Source organism: Mirounga leonina, unplaced genomic scaffold (genome assembly GCF_011800145.1).
Source record: "Mirounga leonina isolate KUSES-001 unplaced genomic scaffold, KU_Mleo_1.0 Mir_84, whole genome shotgun sequence".
In the NCBI taxonomy this organism is placed as follows: Eukaryota; Metazoa; Chordata; class Mammalia; order Carnivora; family Phocidae; genus Mirounga; species Mirounga leonina.
In genome coordinates, this window is record NW_023270827.1 from 1,179,908 (window position 1) to 1,198,836 (window position 18,929).

At 36.2% G+C, this 18,929-nt stretch overlaps 1 protein-coding gene across 1 annotated transcript in view; it reads left to right on the forward strand.

Annotated features, from left to right (window-relative positions):
* LOC118002893 (bromodomain adjacent to zinc finger domain protein 1A-like) overlaps positions 1-18,929 on the forward strand; it is a 91,795-nt gene that overhangs the window by 39,162 nt on the left and 33,704 nt on the right. The window contains exons 5-12 of the mRNA XM_034993505.1: positions 6,440-6,541; positions 8,790-8,877; positions 11,758-11,892; positions 12,912-13,011; positions 13,699-13,865; positions 16,521-16,616; positions 17,273-17,411; positions 18,747-18,893. Of these exons, the coding sequence (XP_034849396.1) occupies positions 6,440-6,541; positions 8,790-8,877; positions 11,758-11,892; positions 12,912-13,011; positions 13,699-13,865; positions 16,521-16,616; positions 17,273-17,411; positions 18,747-18,893 (974 nt within the window). The remainder of the gene's footprint in view (positions 1-6,439; positions 6,542-8,789; positions 8,878-11,757; positions 11,893-12,911; positions 13,012-13,698; positions 13,866-16,520; positions 16,617-17,272; positions 17,412-18,746; positions 18,894-18,929) is intronic.

An 18,929-nucleotide genomic window follows, 5' to 3' on the forward strand; every position in this document is an offset into this window, starting at 1 on the left:
ATTTTGAAGATGGGTGTTAACACCTTAAACATGTGCTGCTGCTGCTTTTTTTTTTTTTTTAAAGATTTTATTCATTTGAGAGAGAGGGAACACAAACAGAGGGAGTGGGAGAGGGAGAAGCAGGCTTCCCGCTGAGCAGGCCTTGATCCCAGGACCCTGGGATCATGACCTGAGGCTGAGGGCAGCCGCCTAACCGACTAAGCCACCCAGGCGCCTCCTAAACATGTGCTTCTTAAACTAAGTTTGTGAAAGAGACTATGAGAAAATTGTTACTCTTCTTATCACAAAGCCATGGACAAAGTCATAGACATAGCAGCCTTGGACATTTTAGTGCTCTCCGAATCTCAGCATTCTTGCAATACTCTCCAATATCTTTGCCAGAACGGAGTTCTAGAGTAACATATGAAGTCATTTTCTCCTATCTAGCTATTTACCATGGGATTTATGGCAGAGCTTTTGAATACCAATCTAATATACTTCTTTTTTAAATTTATTTGAGAGAGAGAGCAAGCACAAGTGGGATGGAGAGGGAGAGAGAATCTGAAGCAGGCTGCACGCTGAGTGCAGAGCCTGACGCGGGGCTCAATCCCACGACGACGAGATCATGACCTGAGCCGAAACCAAGAGTCGGATGCTTAACTGACTGAGCCACCCAGGCACCCCCTAAATATACTCAAGAATGAAATGAGGCTAATTTTTGTACCACTAGGATACTTTGTGTAGATTATATAATAAGGAATACTTTAAATTTAGAATTATTCATTTATTTTATGTATGTACAAGCAAATTTTATTTTAAAAATTGACTTGCTAGTATTTATAGCACTAAACAAAAGATTGGACTACATTTTAGAGAAGATAATTTGCATCATATAAAATTGAAGTTAAGAGATTTAGGGTTTTGTCTGTAGTCTTACTCTTTGAAATATACATATTGTGTATCTGCTCTCCATGTGCCTTTCTTTACTCATCTCTTATGTTTGCCCATCAAGAATGGGTTAAGTAAGGGGTGGCTCATTCAGTTTAGGCATCTGCCTTCGGCTGGGGTCATGATCCCGGGGTCCTGGGATCGAGCCCCACATCGGGCTCCCTGCTCGGCGGAAAGCCTGCTTCTCCCTCTCTGTTTCTCCCCCTGCTTGTGTGTGCTTGCTCTCTCTCTCTCAAAATAAACAAACAAAATCTTAAAAAAAAAAAAAGTGGGTTAAGTAGTTATACTTATGTCTGCTTTGTTTCTTTCCCTCCAAAATTACTAATAGATATAAAGAAAATTTATATTTGAAAATCCTTACTTGTTAAGATCACAATTTGTATAACTACTTGATACAAGTTTCCTTTCTTTCTTTGAGAGCAAGAGAGAGCGTGCAAGAGAGCATGAGCTGGGGGAGGGGCAGAGGGAGAAGCAGGCTCCCTGCTGAGCAGGAGCCTGATGCTGGGATTGTTCCCGAGACCCTGAGATCATGACCTGAGCCGAAGGCAGACCCTTAACTGACTGAGCCACCCAGGCACCCCACAAGTTTCCTTTCTTTCTTTCTTTTTTTTTTTTTTTTTTAAGATTTTGTTTATTTGACAGAGAGAGAGAGACCACAGCGAGAGAGGGAACACAAGCAGGGGGAGTGGGAGAGGGAGAAGCAGGCTTCCTACGGAGCAGGGAACCCGATGTGGGGCTCGATCCCAGGACCCTGGGATCATGACCGGAGCCAAAGGCAGACACTTAATGACTGAGCCACCCAGGCGCCCCCCGCAAGTTTCCTTTCTTAATGAAAGAGCCAAATAGTGAAGTTCATTTGCAATCCAGAAAATTATCTGAAAATTTAACTAAATTGATAGACAGTACTGATGGAAATAGTCCTGACAGTCCTGAAAATATTCACTAGTTTACCATCTGATTTCAGTGTGATTGAGGTATGCCAAGTACAGGTGAGTGTGTCTAGTTGCTTTTAGGATTTGTAGAAGAAACTATGGTATTTGTAGCAACTCAGATTGGTAGGTAAATAACACCTTGTTAATAATATACTCTGCTGTTGTGATTTAAGGCTATAAAAATTTAAGGTCAGGCTGCTTTTATCCTTTACAGTGGATCAGAGTTTTATGGAGTCACCTCTAGGCAGATGCTATTTAAAGTTTAAAATACCATAAAAATATTATCCTAACCTAAAAATAGTACATGAACAAGGATACATTTTTGGTAACATCTTATATCCTGGTGGTAATTTGCAAGAGCACAAGGAAAACTAATTATTTTAGGAACCTCAAAGAGTGTATTGTGTACCCCATTGTGAAATACTATGCAACTGACTTCCTTCATGAAGTGTAATCTGGCTGTAATGATAACATGCTTAATTATTAGTAAGATTATGGAATCTGAGTGTTACTTTTAAAGAAGTAGACCTAATTGTTTTGCTATTTGTAGTTCATATATGAAATTTTATGTATGAGAGGTCAGTTTAGCATTTTAAATTACAAAAACAAACAAAACACCATAAGTAACTATTTATGCAGAAAGCTTAATTATTCGGTCCTTTGTCATTTCTATTTTACTGCTATAGAAAAAAATTTTAACTGCCTCTTTAGTATCAAATATTGTCCATGGGATAGCAACAGAAACAATTACTATTATGAGAAAATAAAAGTAGAAATTAAATTATATATATAACTAGGCATATTGGGGTGCCTGGGTAGGCTCAGTCAGTTAAGTGTCCAACTCTTGATTTTGGTTCAGGTCATGATCCTCAGGGTTTTGAGATTGAGCCCCATGTCTGGCTCCGCAATAGAGCCTGCTTGGGAGTTTCACCCTCTGCCCCTCCCCCCCCAAAATGTATATATAAATACATATATTTATATGTATTTACAATAAATACATATATGTAAATACAATAATACACCATATTGAAATATGGTGTATTTATAAAATAAATAAGTGATAAAATTTTGTGAATAAATCATTGGAATTGCAATCTAATTTCTATAAATATAATATTTGATGTTAATGTGCCAGTGTAGAGCTAGTAACACTTGTTAATAAGAAAATCAGTCTCTTAGTCACAGTCATGGCTAAGATCACTACATTCAATTTAGTATTCCAGCTATTTAGGCCTAGGCTTTAGGAAGCAAGGGAGAAAAATTATTAAGATGGGATTTCTTTTTAATACTATCTTTTAATTCTTATGTTATAGGTGAATCCATATGACAAGCAGTTTCTGTTGGTCTCTAATAGCTGTACTTCCTTGGAAATAATCCAGTTACGATTTTATCCTGTATAGAATTTATGTAAGAGTTATAGCAAAACCCCCATAAGAATATTTTCACTGATTGGAAAAACTGATTTTAATTCTGTTATGTTTTATCTTCAGAAACGAATTTCATGATATAGCAAGAAAAAACAAAAAATAGTTTTATATACACACAAAAATCACATTTTATAGCCTTAAATCCATTAAGATAAAGTCCATAAACAAGTTTTCTATAAACAAATAATATATAAATATATTTATGCATTTATAATTGTGACTTAAAATATAATAATATACTGCAACTGGTAGTAAATCTTTTAAGTGCAATCTATATTATACTTGATCAACCCCTTATATGTATAAAATAGTAGTGATTAATTGCTAAGTTAGCACCAATTCAAAAAATGATATCAAGATAAAAAATCAAGTCTGTTCTTAAACAACTGCTGTTGATTCATCAAAACCCATTTTTCTTTTTCCCTGTTTTCATTCCAAGAAATTCCTTTATTGGGAACTCACATCAGTATTGCTCTCTGAACACTTAGACTTCTCTCTCTCCTTTTTTTTTTTTAATTTATTTATTTGACAGAGAGAGAGCAAGCACAAGCAGGGGGAGCGGCAGGGAGAGGGAGAAGCAGGCTCCCCACTGAGTAGGGAGCCCGATGTGGGACTAGATCCCGGGACTCCAGGATCATGACCTGAGCCAAAGGCAGACGCTTTAACAACTGAGCCACCCAGGCGCCCTGAACACTTAGACTTCTCTCTTTGATCTCTTCTTTTGGGACAGTGCTTTTAAAACTGTAGGTTATAGCCTCATGTAGGTTGTGAAATTAATAATGAATTTTAATAGAATAGAAAGTATTAGACTGCATTCCATATAGTGAGGTTGAAGGATTAAATATATCTCCTGTGTATACTGGGTCTCAATGTAAAGATCCTTGGTGCTCCAACTAGGAAGTTAATGCTGTTAAAGGTAAATACTTCAATTTTTTGTGTTTTTTTTTAAGATTTATTTATTTATTTAATTGACAGAGAGAGACACAGCGAGAGAGGGAACACAAGCAGGGGTAGAGGGAGAGGGAGAAGCAGAGTCCCTGCTGAGCAGGGAGCCCGATGCAGGGCTCGATCCCAGGACTCTGGGACCATGACCCGAGCTAAAGGCAGTTGCTTAACCGACTGAGCCACCCAGGCGCCCCAGATACTTCAGTTCTGTGTGATTGTCTCATACATCCCTTCCGTGTTGAATTTCTATAAATACAGTGTATACTCTACTTATCACACTTTGGCCATATCTGACCCTCATTGCTAAATGTTTCCTTTATCATCCTTTTTTTTTTTTTTTTAAGATTTTATGTATTTATTTGACAGAGAGAGGCAGTGAGAGAGGGAACACAAGCAGGGGGAGTGGGAGAGGGAGAAGCAGGCTTCCCTAGGAACAGGGAGCCTGATGCGGGGCTCGATCCCAGGACCCCGGGATCATGACCTGAGCCGAAGGCAGACGCCCAACGACTGAGGCACCCAGGCGCCCCTTTTATCATCCTTTCATATCATTTTCTTCTCAATAACCCTTATTTACATCCCCGTTATATATGCACTTGCATTCACAGAGGCAGCTTTTCAAGAATCCAACCACTTGTCTCTCTGCTGCCACCACTACCACCGTAGTCTGTAACTGCCATCAGCTCTCACTTGGTTCAGTGCACTAGCTTTCTAATGGATGTCCCTGTTTGTACTCCTGCCCCACAGTCTGGCAGCCAGCATGATCTTTCTGAAATATAAGTTACATGGCAGCCAGAGTGACCTTTCTGAAGTGTAAGTTCTATCATTATCTCCCCAGTATTCAGTATCCTCTAGTGTCTTTTCAGAGTAAAATCCAAAACCCTTATATTGATGGCCTATAATCTGGCCCTTCTGCTTCCTCTCTGACTGGATTTTTTATTCTCCTTATTTATTCCGCTTCTTGTGCAAGCCATGCCTATTTCCACCTCAGGGCCTTTACACACTCTTTTCTCTCTTCCTTTGAACTCATTTCCCCAAGATTTTCTTGTGAGTTGCTCCCTCTTTTCTTTCAGATCTCTGCTTAAATGTTAACTTCTTACCAGGCCTGTCTCGTCAGTTTATCAGGATTGTCACTATATAAAATAGAGTACTTCCACCCTGCACTGTATTCCTTTCATAGCACTTACCTCCTACCCTGTTGTATATTTTTGTTTGTTTGCTTGCCTGTATCTCCCCACTGTATTTCTATTTTGTTCACTACTTAATCCTTATTGTTTAGTTTTTGGCACATTGTAGTCTCTTAACTATTTATTGGACAGATGGATGAATGCATTCTCAAAGGAAAAACAAGATGAGAAGTTGGTTGAGAAAGGATTAAATGTATAGCCTCTGCCAATTCTTAAAATAGGGTAAACTACATTATCTCCACTTTTGCTCTTGCTTTACATAGTATTAAGAAAAAAGCTTAAAAGCAAATCCAAGAGCTATTTGTTTACAAATTTATCTTACCTAAACTGGGTACTTTACTTGTGCTTATTCATCTTCAGTTAATTTCTTCACACAGGAAAATTTATTGAATGAGTAAAATACCTACCTAACATAAAACAGTGCTTTGTACTATTTTGGCTGATAGAATGGAGAGGGATGTCAGTAACTTATAAAATCCTAGTTAAACTAAAAATGTATTAGATTCTGTTACAGTGTGTTCTTAGAAACTATATTTCTATTTAAAATCTCACACTTTCTGGGCGCCTGGGTGGCTCAGTTGGTTAAGCGACTGCCTTCGGCTCAGGTCATGATCCTGGAGTCCCAGGATTGAGTCCCGCGTCGGGCTCCCTGCTCGGCAGGGAGTCTGCTTCTCCCTCTGACCCTCCCCCCTCTCGTGTGCTCTCTGTCTCTCTCATTCTCTCTGTCTCAAATAAATAAAATCTTAAAAAAAAAAAAAAATCTCACATTTTCAGGGGCGCCTGGGTGGCTCAGTTGTTAAGTGTCTGCCTTTGGCTCAGGTCATGATCCCAAGCTCCTGGGATCGAGCCCTGCATCGGATCCCTGCTCAGTGGGAAGCCTGCTTCTCGCTCTCCCACTCCCCCTGCTTGTGTTCCTGCTCTCGCTGTCTCTCTCTGTCAAATAAATAAATAAAATGTTAAAAAAATAAAATAAAATCTCACATTTTCAGACAAATTATTGATTTGTGTCTTTGCTCTTTTTTAGGAAGAAAAAAGATGCAGTCGATCCCTTATTATTCAAGTACAAGGTGCAACCCACTAAAAAAGAATTGTATGAGTGTGCTATTGTTAAAGCAACACAAATCAGGTAAAACTCGGTATCTCATCTATGCTGGTTTAAAATAGAATAATGGTGTTCAATTAAGATTTGCTATAGAACAGTGTTGCATGTGATTGTGTCCCTTTTTAAAATAAATGTACACTTATAGACTGATTAAGTGAATCCTAGTGGACTCCATGAGCCCTTTGTAAGTAAACCCAAGAGTCTTCAGTATAAAAAATTAAAAAAGGTCCTATTTATGAGGCACTTCTCATGAGAGAACTCAGTTTTCAATGCTGAGAAGTCTGATGGTACTTACAAATACGTCACATTTGTAATATTTTATTCATTAGACACAGACACCTGATCAGTCTCTTCCATTCCTTAAAGTTAAATAATAACAAATTAGTATCTTTAAAAACTCCTGTTTGAAGGGTGCTTGGGTGTGCAGTCAGTTAAGTGTCTGATTCTTAATTTCAGTTCAGGTCGCGATCTCACGGTCGAGAGATTGAGCCCCAAGTCGGGCTCCATTCTCAGCATGGAGTCTGCTTGGGATTCTCTCTCTCTCCCTTTGCCCCTCCCTTGCTCGCGCATATGCTCTAAGTAAATAAATAAAATCTTTTTTAAAAAATTAAGTAAATAAAAAAATAAATTCCTGTTTAAGTCCTAATCAAAAGAGGGGTAATGAGTTGTTAATATTTAAAGGAATTGACTTTAGGTTACACAGATCTATTTTAGGACAGTCCCTTTTGTTGCCTGCTGAGGTTAGGCCCTTAGTCATCTGAAAGTAAATTGACGTTATCAGCCAACTATCAACTTGCCACCCAGTAGTCAATCTTGCATTTCATTTGATGTAAAATGCTTTTATTTGGGGTGCCTGGGTGGCTCAGTCAGCTAAGCATCTGACTTCAGCTCAGGTCATGATCCCAGGGTCCTGGGATCGAGCTCCCCATCAGGCTCCCTGGGAGCCTGCTTCTTCCTCTTCCTCTGCCTGCTTGTGCTCTCTCTCTGTCTCTCTCAAATAAATAAATAAATAAATAAATAAATAAATAATAAAATCTTTAAAAAATAAAATGATTTTACTTATTCTCATATACTTCTTGCCTCATATATACTGATGAGTCCAAAGAAAAGTGATAATAACATATTACTTTCTATAACTATGAGGGGGTGTGTGTAGTTTTTTGTTTGGTTGGATCTTGGGGGGTCCATCATTAATTTAAGATCTTTGGAGTATATTGCATTTTATTATATGCTGAAAAATAGTATTCTCAAAATAATGCTCATAGATTATTCACTTTTTTTTAACTTTTTTTTTTAATAAGTAGGCTAGTGGGTGCTATGTAGGACAATACAATTCTTGAGGACTAGTATATTTATTCAATAGTCAAGAAATAATTAATTAACCTTCTTATTGTCATCTACTCTATGTATGGTGGTGGGATAGCACAGTAAGCCAATCCTTTCTCTCATATAGTCCTTTCTCTAAGAAAAGAATATACATTTTTGAGGAGGCTACTACTTTAAAACTCCTTTATTGTTTATTCACTCTTAGAAGCTTTTAACTTGGCTTTTCTTGAAAGGAATACATGAAATTCAATTAAAACATTTACTTTCTTTCCAGAACTTTTCCAGAAATACTTGGGTGTTTAGGGGTATTTTTTTTGTTTTGATTTGTTTTTGGTGGTGTTTGTTACCATTGTGGTGGTGGTTTTTGAATTTGGGGGCAAGGGAGAATCAAAAATAGCGTTATTTTTGGAATCTTAATTCTAATTCTCTTTCATTTTAATCCCATGAATTTGTTGGCTGCCATACGAAGTTTAAATACAAAATATTTTAGAAATTGAAACAACCTATGTTCAAGAATGTTCATATTATCCATTTGAATATTGACTTAGTGTTATGTGATATCTTGTAGCCTCCTGATTTTAATTTTTTAAAGAATTTCAATGGTGATATTTCTAGGAATGATCATCTAATTTTCTAAAATTAGGTTTACTCTGTAGTATGTTTTCCTTGAGGTTTATTTGATTTCTAAGTGATTCTTACGCAACAAATGCATATACTATGTTTGTAATGGACATTTATAATAAATCCATTCAAGTTGATCTTGTAACATTCCATATAAATACTTATGTATAAAGTTTCTCATAACTTATAAATACTATTGGAAAAGGAAATATCTTTCTTTTCCTAAGCTTGAAATTGAGGTTATTGATTTTTGGAGAGTATAGAGTTCAAATTGAATTCTTTGATACTAACACTTTACTCTTTCTCCTTCTTTTTCCCCTGGCAGTCGGAGAAAACACTTATTTTCTCGTGATAAATTAAAGCTTTTTCTGAAGCAACACTGTGAACCACAAGATGGAGTCATTAAAATTAAGGTAATCAGAACAGTGAAATTATTTATTGGAAGGAAGAAAAAAAGAGAGATAGGTTGTGTTATAAAGTTGAAACATTGCAGAAATGTTATGTCAAAGTTGGTTGAAAATAGTTCTCTTTTTATCTGGAGCCAGTTTTTAGTAATCTTCTTTCTATTAATTGGATCTTAAATACTATTTTTGCAATTGCTAGAATTGCTAGATGGCTCAGGTACTGCATTTTTTTTTCCCCTTGTAAAAAAGATCAACCAAGACATGTAAAAAGAGATGGAAAACTTGGAAAAAGAAAATGTTATAGGGGAAGGGAACATCTGTATTTTTCTAAGTGGGGTCCTGGCTCACAAAAATAAATTCAAAGAACAATGCTAAAATAGATCCTTCTCCCTCTGCCTGCCGCGCTCCCTGCTTGTGCTCTCTCTCAGTCTCTCGATTTCTGACAAATAAATAAAATCTTTAGAAAATTAATAAATAAATATTAAAGTGAGAGTAAACATTTTTCTCATAGAGTATAACAAAAAATTATTAGTGGATAAAGTTTAATACCCAATGTGGTGACTGTAGTCTCCTATTAGGAGTACTACAAGAACACAAAGATGTATTTGTTTATTGTGTTATGTGTGTATGAATAAGGAACATTGGCAATTGATGTATTAAAATCTATTTTGGGGGCGCCTGGGTGGCTCAGTCGTTAAGCATCTGCCTTCGGCTCAGGTCATGATCCCAGGGTCCTGGGATCGAGCCCCGCATCGGGCTCCCTGTTCCGCGGGGCGCCTACTTCTCCCTCTCCCACTCTCCCTGCTTATGTTCCCTCTCTCGCTGTGTCTCTCTCTGTCAAATAAATAAATAAAATCTTTAAAAAATAAATAAAAAAGTAAAATAAAATCTATTTTGACATTTTTTGAGCATATATATTTGAGAAGAAACCACCCATATGCTTTATATTCATATTTAAAGGGCAATTCTGTATATTCAGGCGTTATTTATGTGGGATAGTCGCCATCTTAATAGATCTTAATATAAAATCTTAATAGATTCTTGATTTATTATGATGGCCGGAACTGATTGAGTTTTAAATGTTAAAAGTTATGTTCTACCACGAATACAATTATTACACAGAAAATTTTATTCCTAGTTGAAGTGTTTTTGTTTTGTTTAATGATTTAAATTTTTGTATCATTATTTTCTTATACATTTTCTGAAAGATACTTCTGTAAATGGCATGTTTTCTTAGAAAGAATAATGATCTTGGCTATTAGACCAAAAATAATCTTTAGAATTGCTAGCCAAAAATAAAAAGTTTGGAGTTGGACATGGATGAAAGGTGAACAAGTTTTGAAACTCTTTTGGATTTAGCATTTATCCTAAAACCACACAACTTCTGGTAAAACTGAGGTTGACTTTGCTGAACTTAAATTCTGAGTTGAAATTTGATAAGAATTTATCAGCATTTCTCCTTTTTGCCAGATCAACTTTAAAATTTGATACATAAAGTCTTTAAGTTAAAAAAAAAAAGTCTTTATCACCCCCAATTGCAGGGAAAATATAAATATTCAGCAGTTAGGAAATGGTTGAGGAAAATTTATTGGGTTAATACAGTGGACTTGTAATGTTAAATATATGGATTATTTACATAGAAAATTCCATACAAAATTAGTCAAAAGTAATGCAAACCAAAAAAGGTTACTATATAAACATAATTTTGAAATAGTTTTAGAATTTAAGAAACTGTTGAAGCATTCTTAGGTATTTTATGGGGGGACATTCCTTTGAATTGTGGTTTTTTTATCTTTTTGGTAAAGCTGATTAATAATAGATCAAGTAAACCAGCTAAAATGTGTATTACTAGATAAAGAATATTGGTGTGGGTATGCATACACACACACACACACACACACACAATGGAATATTACTCAGCCATCAAAAAAGAATGAAATCTTGCCATTTGCAATGATGTGGATGGAACTAGAGGGTATTATGCTAAGTGAAATAAGTCAGAGAAAGACAAATATATGATTTCACTCATATGTGGCATTTAAGAAAAAACAGATGAACATAGGGGAAGGGAAGGAAAAATAAAATAAGATGAAAACAGGGTGACAAATCATAAGAGATTCTTTTTTTTTTTTTAAGATTTTATTTATTTATATGACAGAGAGAGACAGCGAGAGAGGGAACGCAAGCAGGGGGAGTGGGAGAGGGAGAAGCAGGCTTCCTGCTGAGCAGGGAGCCCGATTGTGGGGCTCAATCCCAGGACCCTCGGATCATGACCTGAGCCAAAGGCAGACGCCTAATGACTGAGCCACCCAGGTGCCCCAGTCATAAGAGATTCTTAACTCTTGGAAGCAAACTGAGGGTTGCTGGAGGGGGAGGAGTGGGGAATGGGGTACTTGGATGAACAGGAATGACAGAGGGCACTTGATATAGTGAGCACTGGGTGTTATCTGCAACTGACGAATCAGTATATTTTACCCCTAAAACTAAAAAACAACAACAACAACAACAAAAAAAAACGGGACATCTGGATTGGTCAGTTGGTTAAGTGGCTGCCTTCAGCTCAGGTCATGATCCCAGAGTCCTGGTGTCAAGTCCCACATGGGCCTCCTTGCTCAGCAGGAGCCTGCATCTCCCTCTCCCTCTGCCTGCCGCTCCCCCTGCTTGTTCTGTCTCTCTGATAAATAAATAAAAACCTTTTAAAAAAATAAAAACCATAAGGGAGAGAAAATTTTTAAATGTGTGTTACTGTTTATTAACACATGAAATTCTAATGTTTTTGATGTTGTCTTTCACAGCAGTCCTATGACATTTTAGAGCATATCTATGTATGGTTTCCTAATGGTGTTATTACTGTACCTTATGTCTTTTTTTTTTTTTTTATTTATGAAGGCGTCATCTCTTTCAACATATAAAATAGCAGAACAAGATTTTTCTTACTTCTTCCCTGATGATCCACCCACATTTATCTTTAGTCCTACTAACAGAAGAAGAGGAAGACCTCCCAAACGAGTATCTATTAGTCAGGTAAGTAGAGAATGGTAAAAACTACATTGTAGCTCTTAATAAAACTGTTCAAGGGCACCTGGGTGGCTCAGTTGGTTAAGTGACTGCCTTCAGCTCAGGTCATGATCCTGGAGTCCCGGGTTCGAGTCCTGACTCAGGCTCCCTGCTCAGCAGGGAGTCTGCTTCTCCCTCTGACCCTCCCCCTCTTATGCTCTCTATATCTCATTGTCTCTCTCAAATAAATAAATAAAATCTTTAAAAAAAAAAAACAACTTCAAAATTAAGAGCAGTATTTGGCTCCCCTCCTGCACATAGCCTTAGGAAGGAATACATTCCTTTGTATACAATGTGTGTACTGTATGTTGATAACTACTTAGCAGTGAGGCTTGTAGAAGTTTCAAGTGTGAATTAGACATAGCTTTTTTTTTTTTTTTTTTTTTTTTTAGACATAGCTTTAATGCCACAGGGATTTTATACCAAAGTGGAAGCAAGCATATAAGCAGTTACTGAAATGTAAAGCAGGAGAAATACAGAGGATAAATTATGGGATTGAAACGTAAAGAACATTTAAAAGATAAAAGATAATAAAAATATCATACTAAGCAGGTTATTACAGACCATTATTCTCCCAAGAAATAGAGTAAAAAAATCTTTTGGCATTATTTAACATTGACCATAAGAACTCTCTTGACATGCACCTCTTTCACGTTTGATGTCTACACCATTTAGTTTATAAGGTACCTTGGAAAATTTTTTTGTTTTTCTAATGCATATTTCTAAGACTCTCCTTGTAGATCACTGGTGGTTTTTCCTAGGAGGTTTTTGTACTAATTTGTAGAGCTATAGAACTAACTCATATTCTCTATGTTACTATGATTAAAGTTATTAAACATTCAATTATGCTTAGAATAAAACCTTATTGTATAAAGAAAGTATACTTGATGGGTTTTAAAATTTTTATGACTGTAAAAACAAGGCTGACCATCAGTTTGTAAAAGTTGTGGTATTCTACAGCTTTAGTTTCTTGGCTTGTTTTTTAGGAGGACAGCGTTGCTAATAAACAGACTATTGCAGGTTATAGGAACAAAGCTATTAAAGAAAGAGACAAACTTTTGAAACAAGAAGAAATGAAGTCACTGGGTGAGTTTAACATTCTCTCCAAAAACTGTTTACGTACAGGAAAGAATATTTCTCTGTGCTTGGTGGGAGTGTTTCTGAAATGACATATTTCTTTTATTGGGGTTTTTTTTTTTTTAGCATAAATAGTTTTCTCCCCTCAGGTATCTATAGATTTTTATGATAAATGAGACCTGTGTTCATCTCTTAAAACAGTATTTCAAGGTATAGCATATCCCCTATTAAACCAGCCTAATGCTAGATTAAGCACAAGTTGGAGTTTCTATGGCTTACAGACTGTTTGGGGCCATTTGATTCACACAGCTTTATAAAATATTGCTTTCCAGATTTGACTATATATATGAATCACTTGGGAATCCTTTGAAGATTCTAAATTAGTAGGTCTGTGTGGGAGAAGAGATTCTGCATTTCTAACAAAGTGATACTTTGCTACTGGTCTTAGGACCACACTTCGAGTAGCAGGGCTTTGAAAGGCAGGTATATGTTTGTCCCAGTGCAGTAGTTTGTCTTAAACCCAGCCAACTTGCTTTCCCATTTTAATCACCTGCTGGCTCCCTCCAGCAATTTACAACCCCTGTGAGTCTCTACTGATCACATTTAACCATAAAATATTTCAGGGATTCTTTTTTTACATTAAAAAATGTGTTGTTTTCTGTCTGTGAACAGTTCTAAGTTTGATCTTCTCCACAGCTTTTGAAAAGGCTAAATTAAAAAGAGAAAAAGCAGATGCCCTAGAAGCAAAGAAAAAAGAAAAGGAAGATAAAGAGAAAAAGAAGGAAGAATTGAAGAAAATTGTTGAAGAAGAGAGACTGAAGAAAAAAGAGGAAAAAGAGAGACTTAAAATAGAAAGGGAAAAGGTATTCATTCAAGTATATTAGCTATGCTCTCTATATAAAAAATAGTGTGATTTACATATTTAAATTCATGGGGGACATCTGTCCCCCATGGGGGACCCCATGGGGGTGGCTCAGTCAGTTAAGTGTCTGCCTTCAGCTCGGGTCATGATCCCAGGGTCCTGGGATCGAGTCCCGCATTAGGCTCCCTACCTAGTAGGGAGCCTGCTTCTCCCTCTGCCTGCTGCCCCCCCGCTTGTGCTCTCTTTCTCTCTCTCTCTGACGAGTAAATAAATGATATCTTTAGGGAAAAAATAAATAAATTCATGGTTAATTTTCAAATGCTTTTACCACTTTGATGACATTTCTAGTTGTATAGAGCACTGATAAACAGTTATTGGTTTATCTCTCTTTTGCTTTGGAAAATTTAATGAATAATTTAAGGTTCAGCATATATATACATGCCTTTACACCCCAAAGCCTCTTAAGTACAATTCGTTTTTTTTTATTCTGTTCCGTTAGCCAACATATATCATTAGTTTTTGATGTAGTGTTCAAAACTTCATTAGTTGCGTATAACACCCAGTGCTCATCAATTCTAAAGTTGATTTTCTTCATTATTTAGACTTCCAAATTTAGGGAAGATGATATGCATAAAACTCACAGAAGTAAAATATATAATTAGAAAAATACAATAAAATCTACAAATAACAAGAATTATTAGTGTTTTTGTGGTTTTTTTTTAAGATTTATTTATTTGACATAGACACAGCAAGAGAGGGAACACAAGCAGGGGGAGTGGGAGAGGGAGAAGCAGGCTCCCCGCCGAGCAGGTAGCCCGATACGGGGCTCGATCCCAGGACCATGAGATCATGACCTGAGCCAAAGGCAGACGCTTAATGACTGAGCCACCCAGGCGCCCCAAGAATTATTGGTGTTCTTATTCTCCTTGAAGAATAAAGTATCTGTAAAAATAGGTTTTTCAGCAAATCTTTTATTACAATCTTTAGTGGTAGATATTCTTTAGAGAATTCTGTAGCTGGCTTTCTCCAGAGTCAGTAAGTGTCATTGGTTTTCTGGGCTTTTTACAAGTAGCCCTAGCTAATCCTTTTACACCCTGTGCTCATTTAAATTGCCTGTAGTTTCTTGAACTATTTCAAATAGGCCATTGGGATGGGGGTGGAGGTATCTAACACATGTACACTCCAGAAAATGTAGAGGACAAGAAAACCACTTGTAATCTAAATGTGGTAACATTTAGAGATAGCATTTTTTTTTAAGATTTTATTTATTTGAGGGAGACAGAGAATCTCAAGCAGACTCCCCGCTGAGAGTGGAGCCCAGCTAGGGACTCATTCTGAGGATGCTGAGATCATGACCTGAGCCAAAACCAAGAGTCAGATGCTTAACCAACTGCACCACCCAGGCGCCCCTAATTTATTTCTAATCTTTATTCTGGGCCTTAAAAAAGAGATGTAGCATTTATAATTTTGTAATTTTTTTTGTTTTGTTTAACATTATTGAAATAGTCCTTCATGTTATTAAGTAATAAGTAAAGTCGGATTTTTAGTGACTGCATAATAGTTAATCAAATAGATACAGGTAAGTGCTTTATAATTTTTTGCTCATAAATAATGATACCCTGTTCAAATTTATGAATAAAATTCTTTACTGGTTTTGGATTATGTCCCTGGATAAATTTATAGGAAGTAGAGTAATAGGTCAAAGGCTAGGAACATTTTTAAAAACTTTCTTTACACATACGTAAGTATATGTTTGCTAAACATGTGCTTATTTACACTCTTAGCAATAGTGAATGAGAATACCCATCTTATTACATGCTACAAGAATTATTTGGGGCAGGGAGGGAAGACTTACTGTAGCAGACTACTTAAAGCACAATTAAGTTCTGTAACTATCGTTTTATGTTGCAAATTTGATAAGTGCCCATCTGTTACCACCAGTGGTCCTAAATTTCAAAGGAAGAGTATAAGATTAACGTATGTTAAACATTTATTGGAAAATAATTATAAACTATAATAAATATAAAATATTTTACTTGCACTCTGCTTTATTGGAGACTTTTTAGGGTCATTATTTATCTTCCAGTGTCAAATACCAGAACCAAGAAGTAAGTGTATCAAAAGACCAAGTGAGCAAGAGAAGTGGCCTGGATTGAAAGAGAAAGAAATCCACCAACTGTGTTCTGAAATTTCTTTTACTTACTGGTCCCTCTGTCCCTAGGTTGTTAGGTTTAAATGAATCTTAAAAATAACAACTATATGACAAATATAGGGGGAGGTTTTATTTTAGGTACTCTAATAATTTGTTACTTTACTTTGTCAAGATTTAATTGATTTGAAATAGGAGAGCCCCTATAGGCAGGGTCAAATTGAATTAATATTTATCCATGGGCTGTTATGTATGAGACATTTTCCATCTTTGTAGCAGTAGTGTTAGGCAAGCATTGTTTTGATCAGTGATTCTAATACTTTAGCATGCATCAGAATCACCAGAAAGACTTATTAAAACATCAACTGCTGGATCTCAACCTGAGAGTTCCTTGTTCAGTAGGTCCGGGTTAGGGCCCAAATATTTGTAATTCTTACAAGTTCCCAAGTGATGCTGATGTTGCCTTATAAAATTCTTATAAAAAATTTTATTAACCTTTTGTTTTAGGAAAGAGAAAAATTACGTGAAGAAAAGCGAAAATATATGGAATACTTAAAACAGTGGAGTAAACCTAGAGAAGATATGGAATGTGACGATCTTAAGGTATAAGTTTGTTATGTGATGTTTCACACCTATGCTCTATGTGCCCTATGTGGCTTTGCTGATGAAATTTTTCTTCTTAATAGTGGCTTCATATTTAACTAAGAGGAAATAGCCAATTAAGCAAATGCTATAGTTAGAGTTCCAAAGCAGCACTGTTAGTATTTTATGACAGACTTTGAAAAGACTCTCATTCTGCAGACATAATTGGTCATTTGTATGATCGTTGATAATCCAGTATTAGCATTCATCTCAGTTTGTATGGAACCACTTCTAAGTTCAACAGATGGATTAATTCTATTCCATATCCTAAGGAGATCCTGCATTGAAGATAATATTGATGCAGCTAATGCCTTGATCTCAGAATCTAGGTTAAAAGTCCCTCTTAACTAGAAAATGTAGTCAGAAGTATACATCAGCCCAAAGTTGTTCTTAGTTAGATAAAGAAAAAAGTCCCTAGTGATTGTAATTTAGTAAAGCTGGAATAAGGCCAAGACATCTATAATTTTAAAAGTTCCAAAGGTGATTGTGATAAACATCCAGGGTTGAGAACCACTAGTCTGCCTGAAATAAATCTTATTCAGCAAAGTGTACGTATATACCTTTTACAGTTTTCTGTACTTGGTTCAAATAGTTATATAAATTGTTTAATCTTTCAGGAACTTCCAGAACCAACTCCAGTGAAGACTAGACTACCTCCTGAAATCTTCGGTGATGCTCTGATGGTTTTGGAGTTTCTTAATGCTTTTGGGGAACTTTTTGATCTTCAAGATGAGTTTCCTGAGGGAGTAACCCTAGGCAAGTGCTATTGCTGTGTTAATAGTTCACCCTAATATTAGTGGTTTAAAACAAAAAGTTAGTATCTCTCAGAATTCTGTAGAGTCACTGGGCCTAACTGTCCAGCCCTTTCTTGGGGTCTCTCATGTGGTTACAGGAAGTGGCTGGGACTGGAGTCATCTGAAGGCTTACCTGATTGGATGTTCAAGATGGCTTCCTCACAAAAAAATAAAAATAAAATTAAAAAATTAAAAATTAAATTAAAAAAGATGGCTTCCTCACACACATGCCTGGTGCCTCAGTGCTCCTCCATGTGGCATCCCACCCCATCAGGGTAGTCTATACTACTTATGTGGCAGCTAAGGGCTCCCAGAAGAAGAGGACAGAAACTGCCAGCCTTCTTAAAGGCTAGGCTTGGAACTGGCAAGCCTTATTTCTGTCATATTCCATTGGTCAGGTCTGCTTGGTAAATTTAAGGGAGTGAAGGAATAGATTCCTCTTCTTGAAGGTGTCATGGGTTATGTAAGTGCGGGAAAGGAAGGAATTGACATCAGCTGAATTTAGAGACAAGTTACTGCCAACCTCTAATTTGTGATTCTGCATTGACTCCATACTTTTACTTTGTATAAACATTATAAGAACTACATTAATTGAGAAGGGCTTTGGATCTCATTTTGGATTTTTAATTGTCAAATAGCAAAATAATTTTCTTAAAATCAAAATAAAGACCCTCAAAGACAGAATTATAATATCACTGTTATTTTAATAAAAGTGTACTCTTCAGGAGGGGGCTTTCACATTCCTTCAGTTTCTCTTTATGAGTTGGGTTAGGCATGAATCATTGTGCCTTACAGATCAAGAAGGTCTAGACAATGCTGGTTTAGGTAAGATAAATTAGATAACATTTATGATTTGGATACAATATTAAGATTATACCTCATACTTATGATTACCTCTCCTATGCGGTAAACATTAATGTCCCACATAGCCCTTGAGAACAATGGAGCAACAATAACAAATCTTTGAGTTGTTATTCATATTAGAATAAAATGATAATTTTTAACATGTGCCTTAATTACACCTGAAATTTAAACTTAAAAGGAAATATGGTATTGATCTGCTGAGGCTAATTTGACTTTCTTGAATGTAGTGATTTTGGCTTATGATTTTATTGTATTTTATTATAATCATTATAAATCGTTTTTTGATTTTGCCTTGGATAATACTCTACTTTGATAAATGGACACTTAAAATAATTACACAGGCTGTTGTTTGATTAAAATGTTTATTCCAATGGAGTTGTTTTTTCAATACATGAACAGAACTTTAAATTCATTTTAAACATTTTATTCACAGAAGTGTTAGAGGAAGCTCTTGTAGGAAATGACAGTGAAGGCCCACTATGTGAATTGCTTTTTTTCTTCCTGACTGCCATCTTCCAGGCGATAGCTGAAGAAGAAGAGGAAGTAGCCAAAGAGCAAATAACGGATGCTGACACCAAAGGTCAGAATTCAGTGTTATTGCTGATTGATAGTAGCT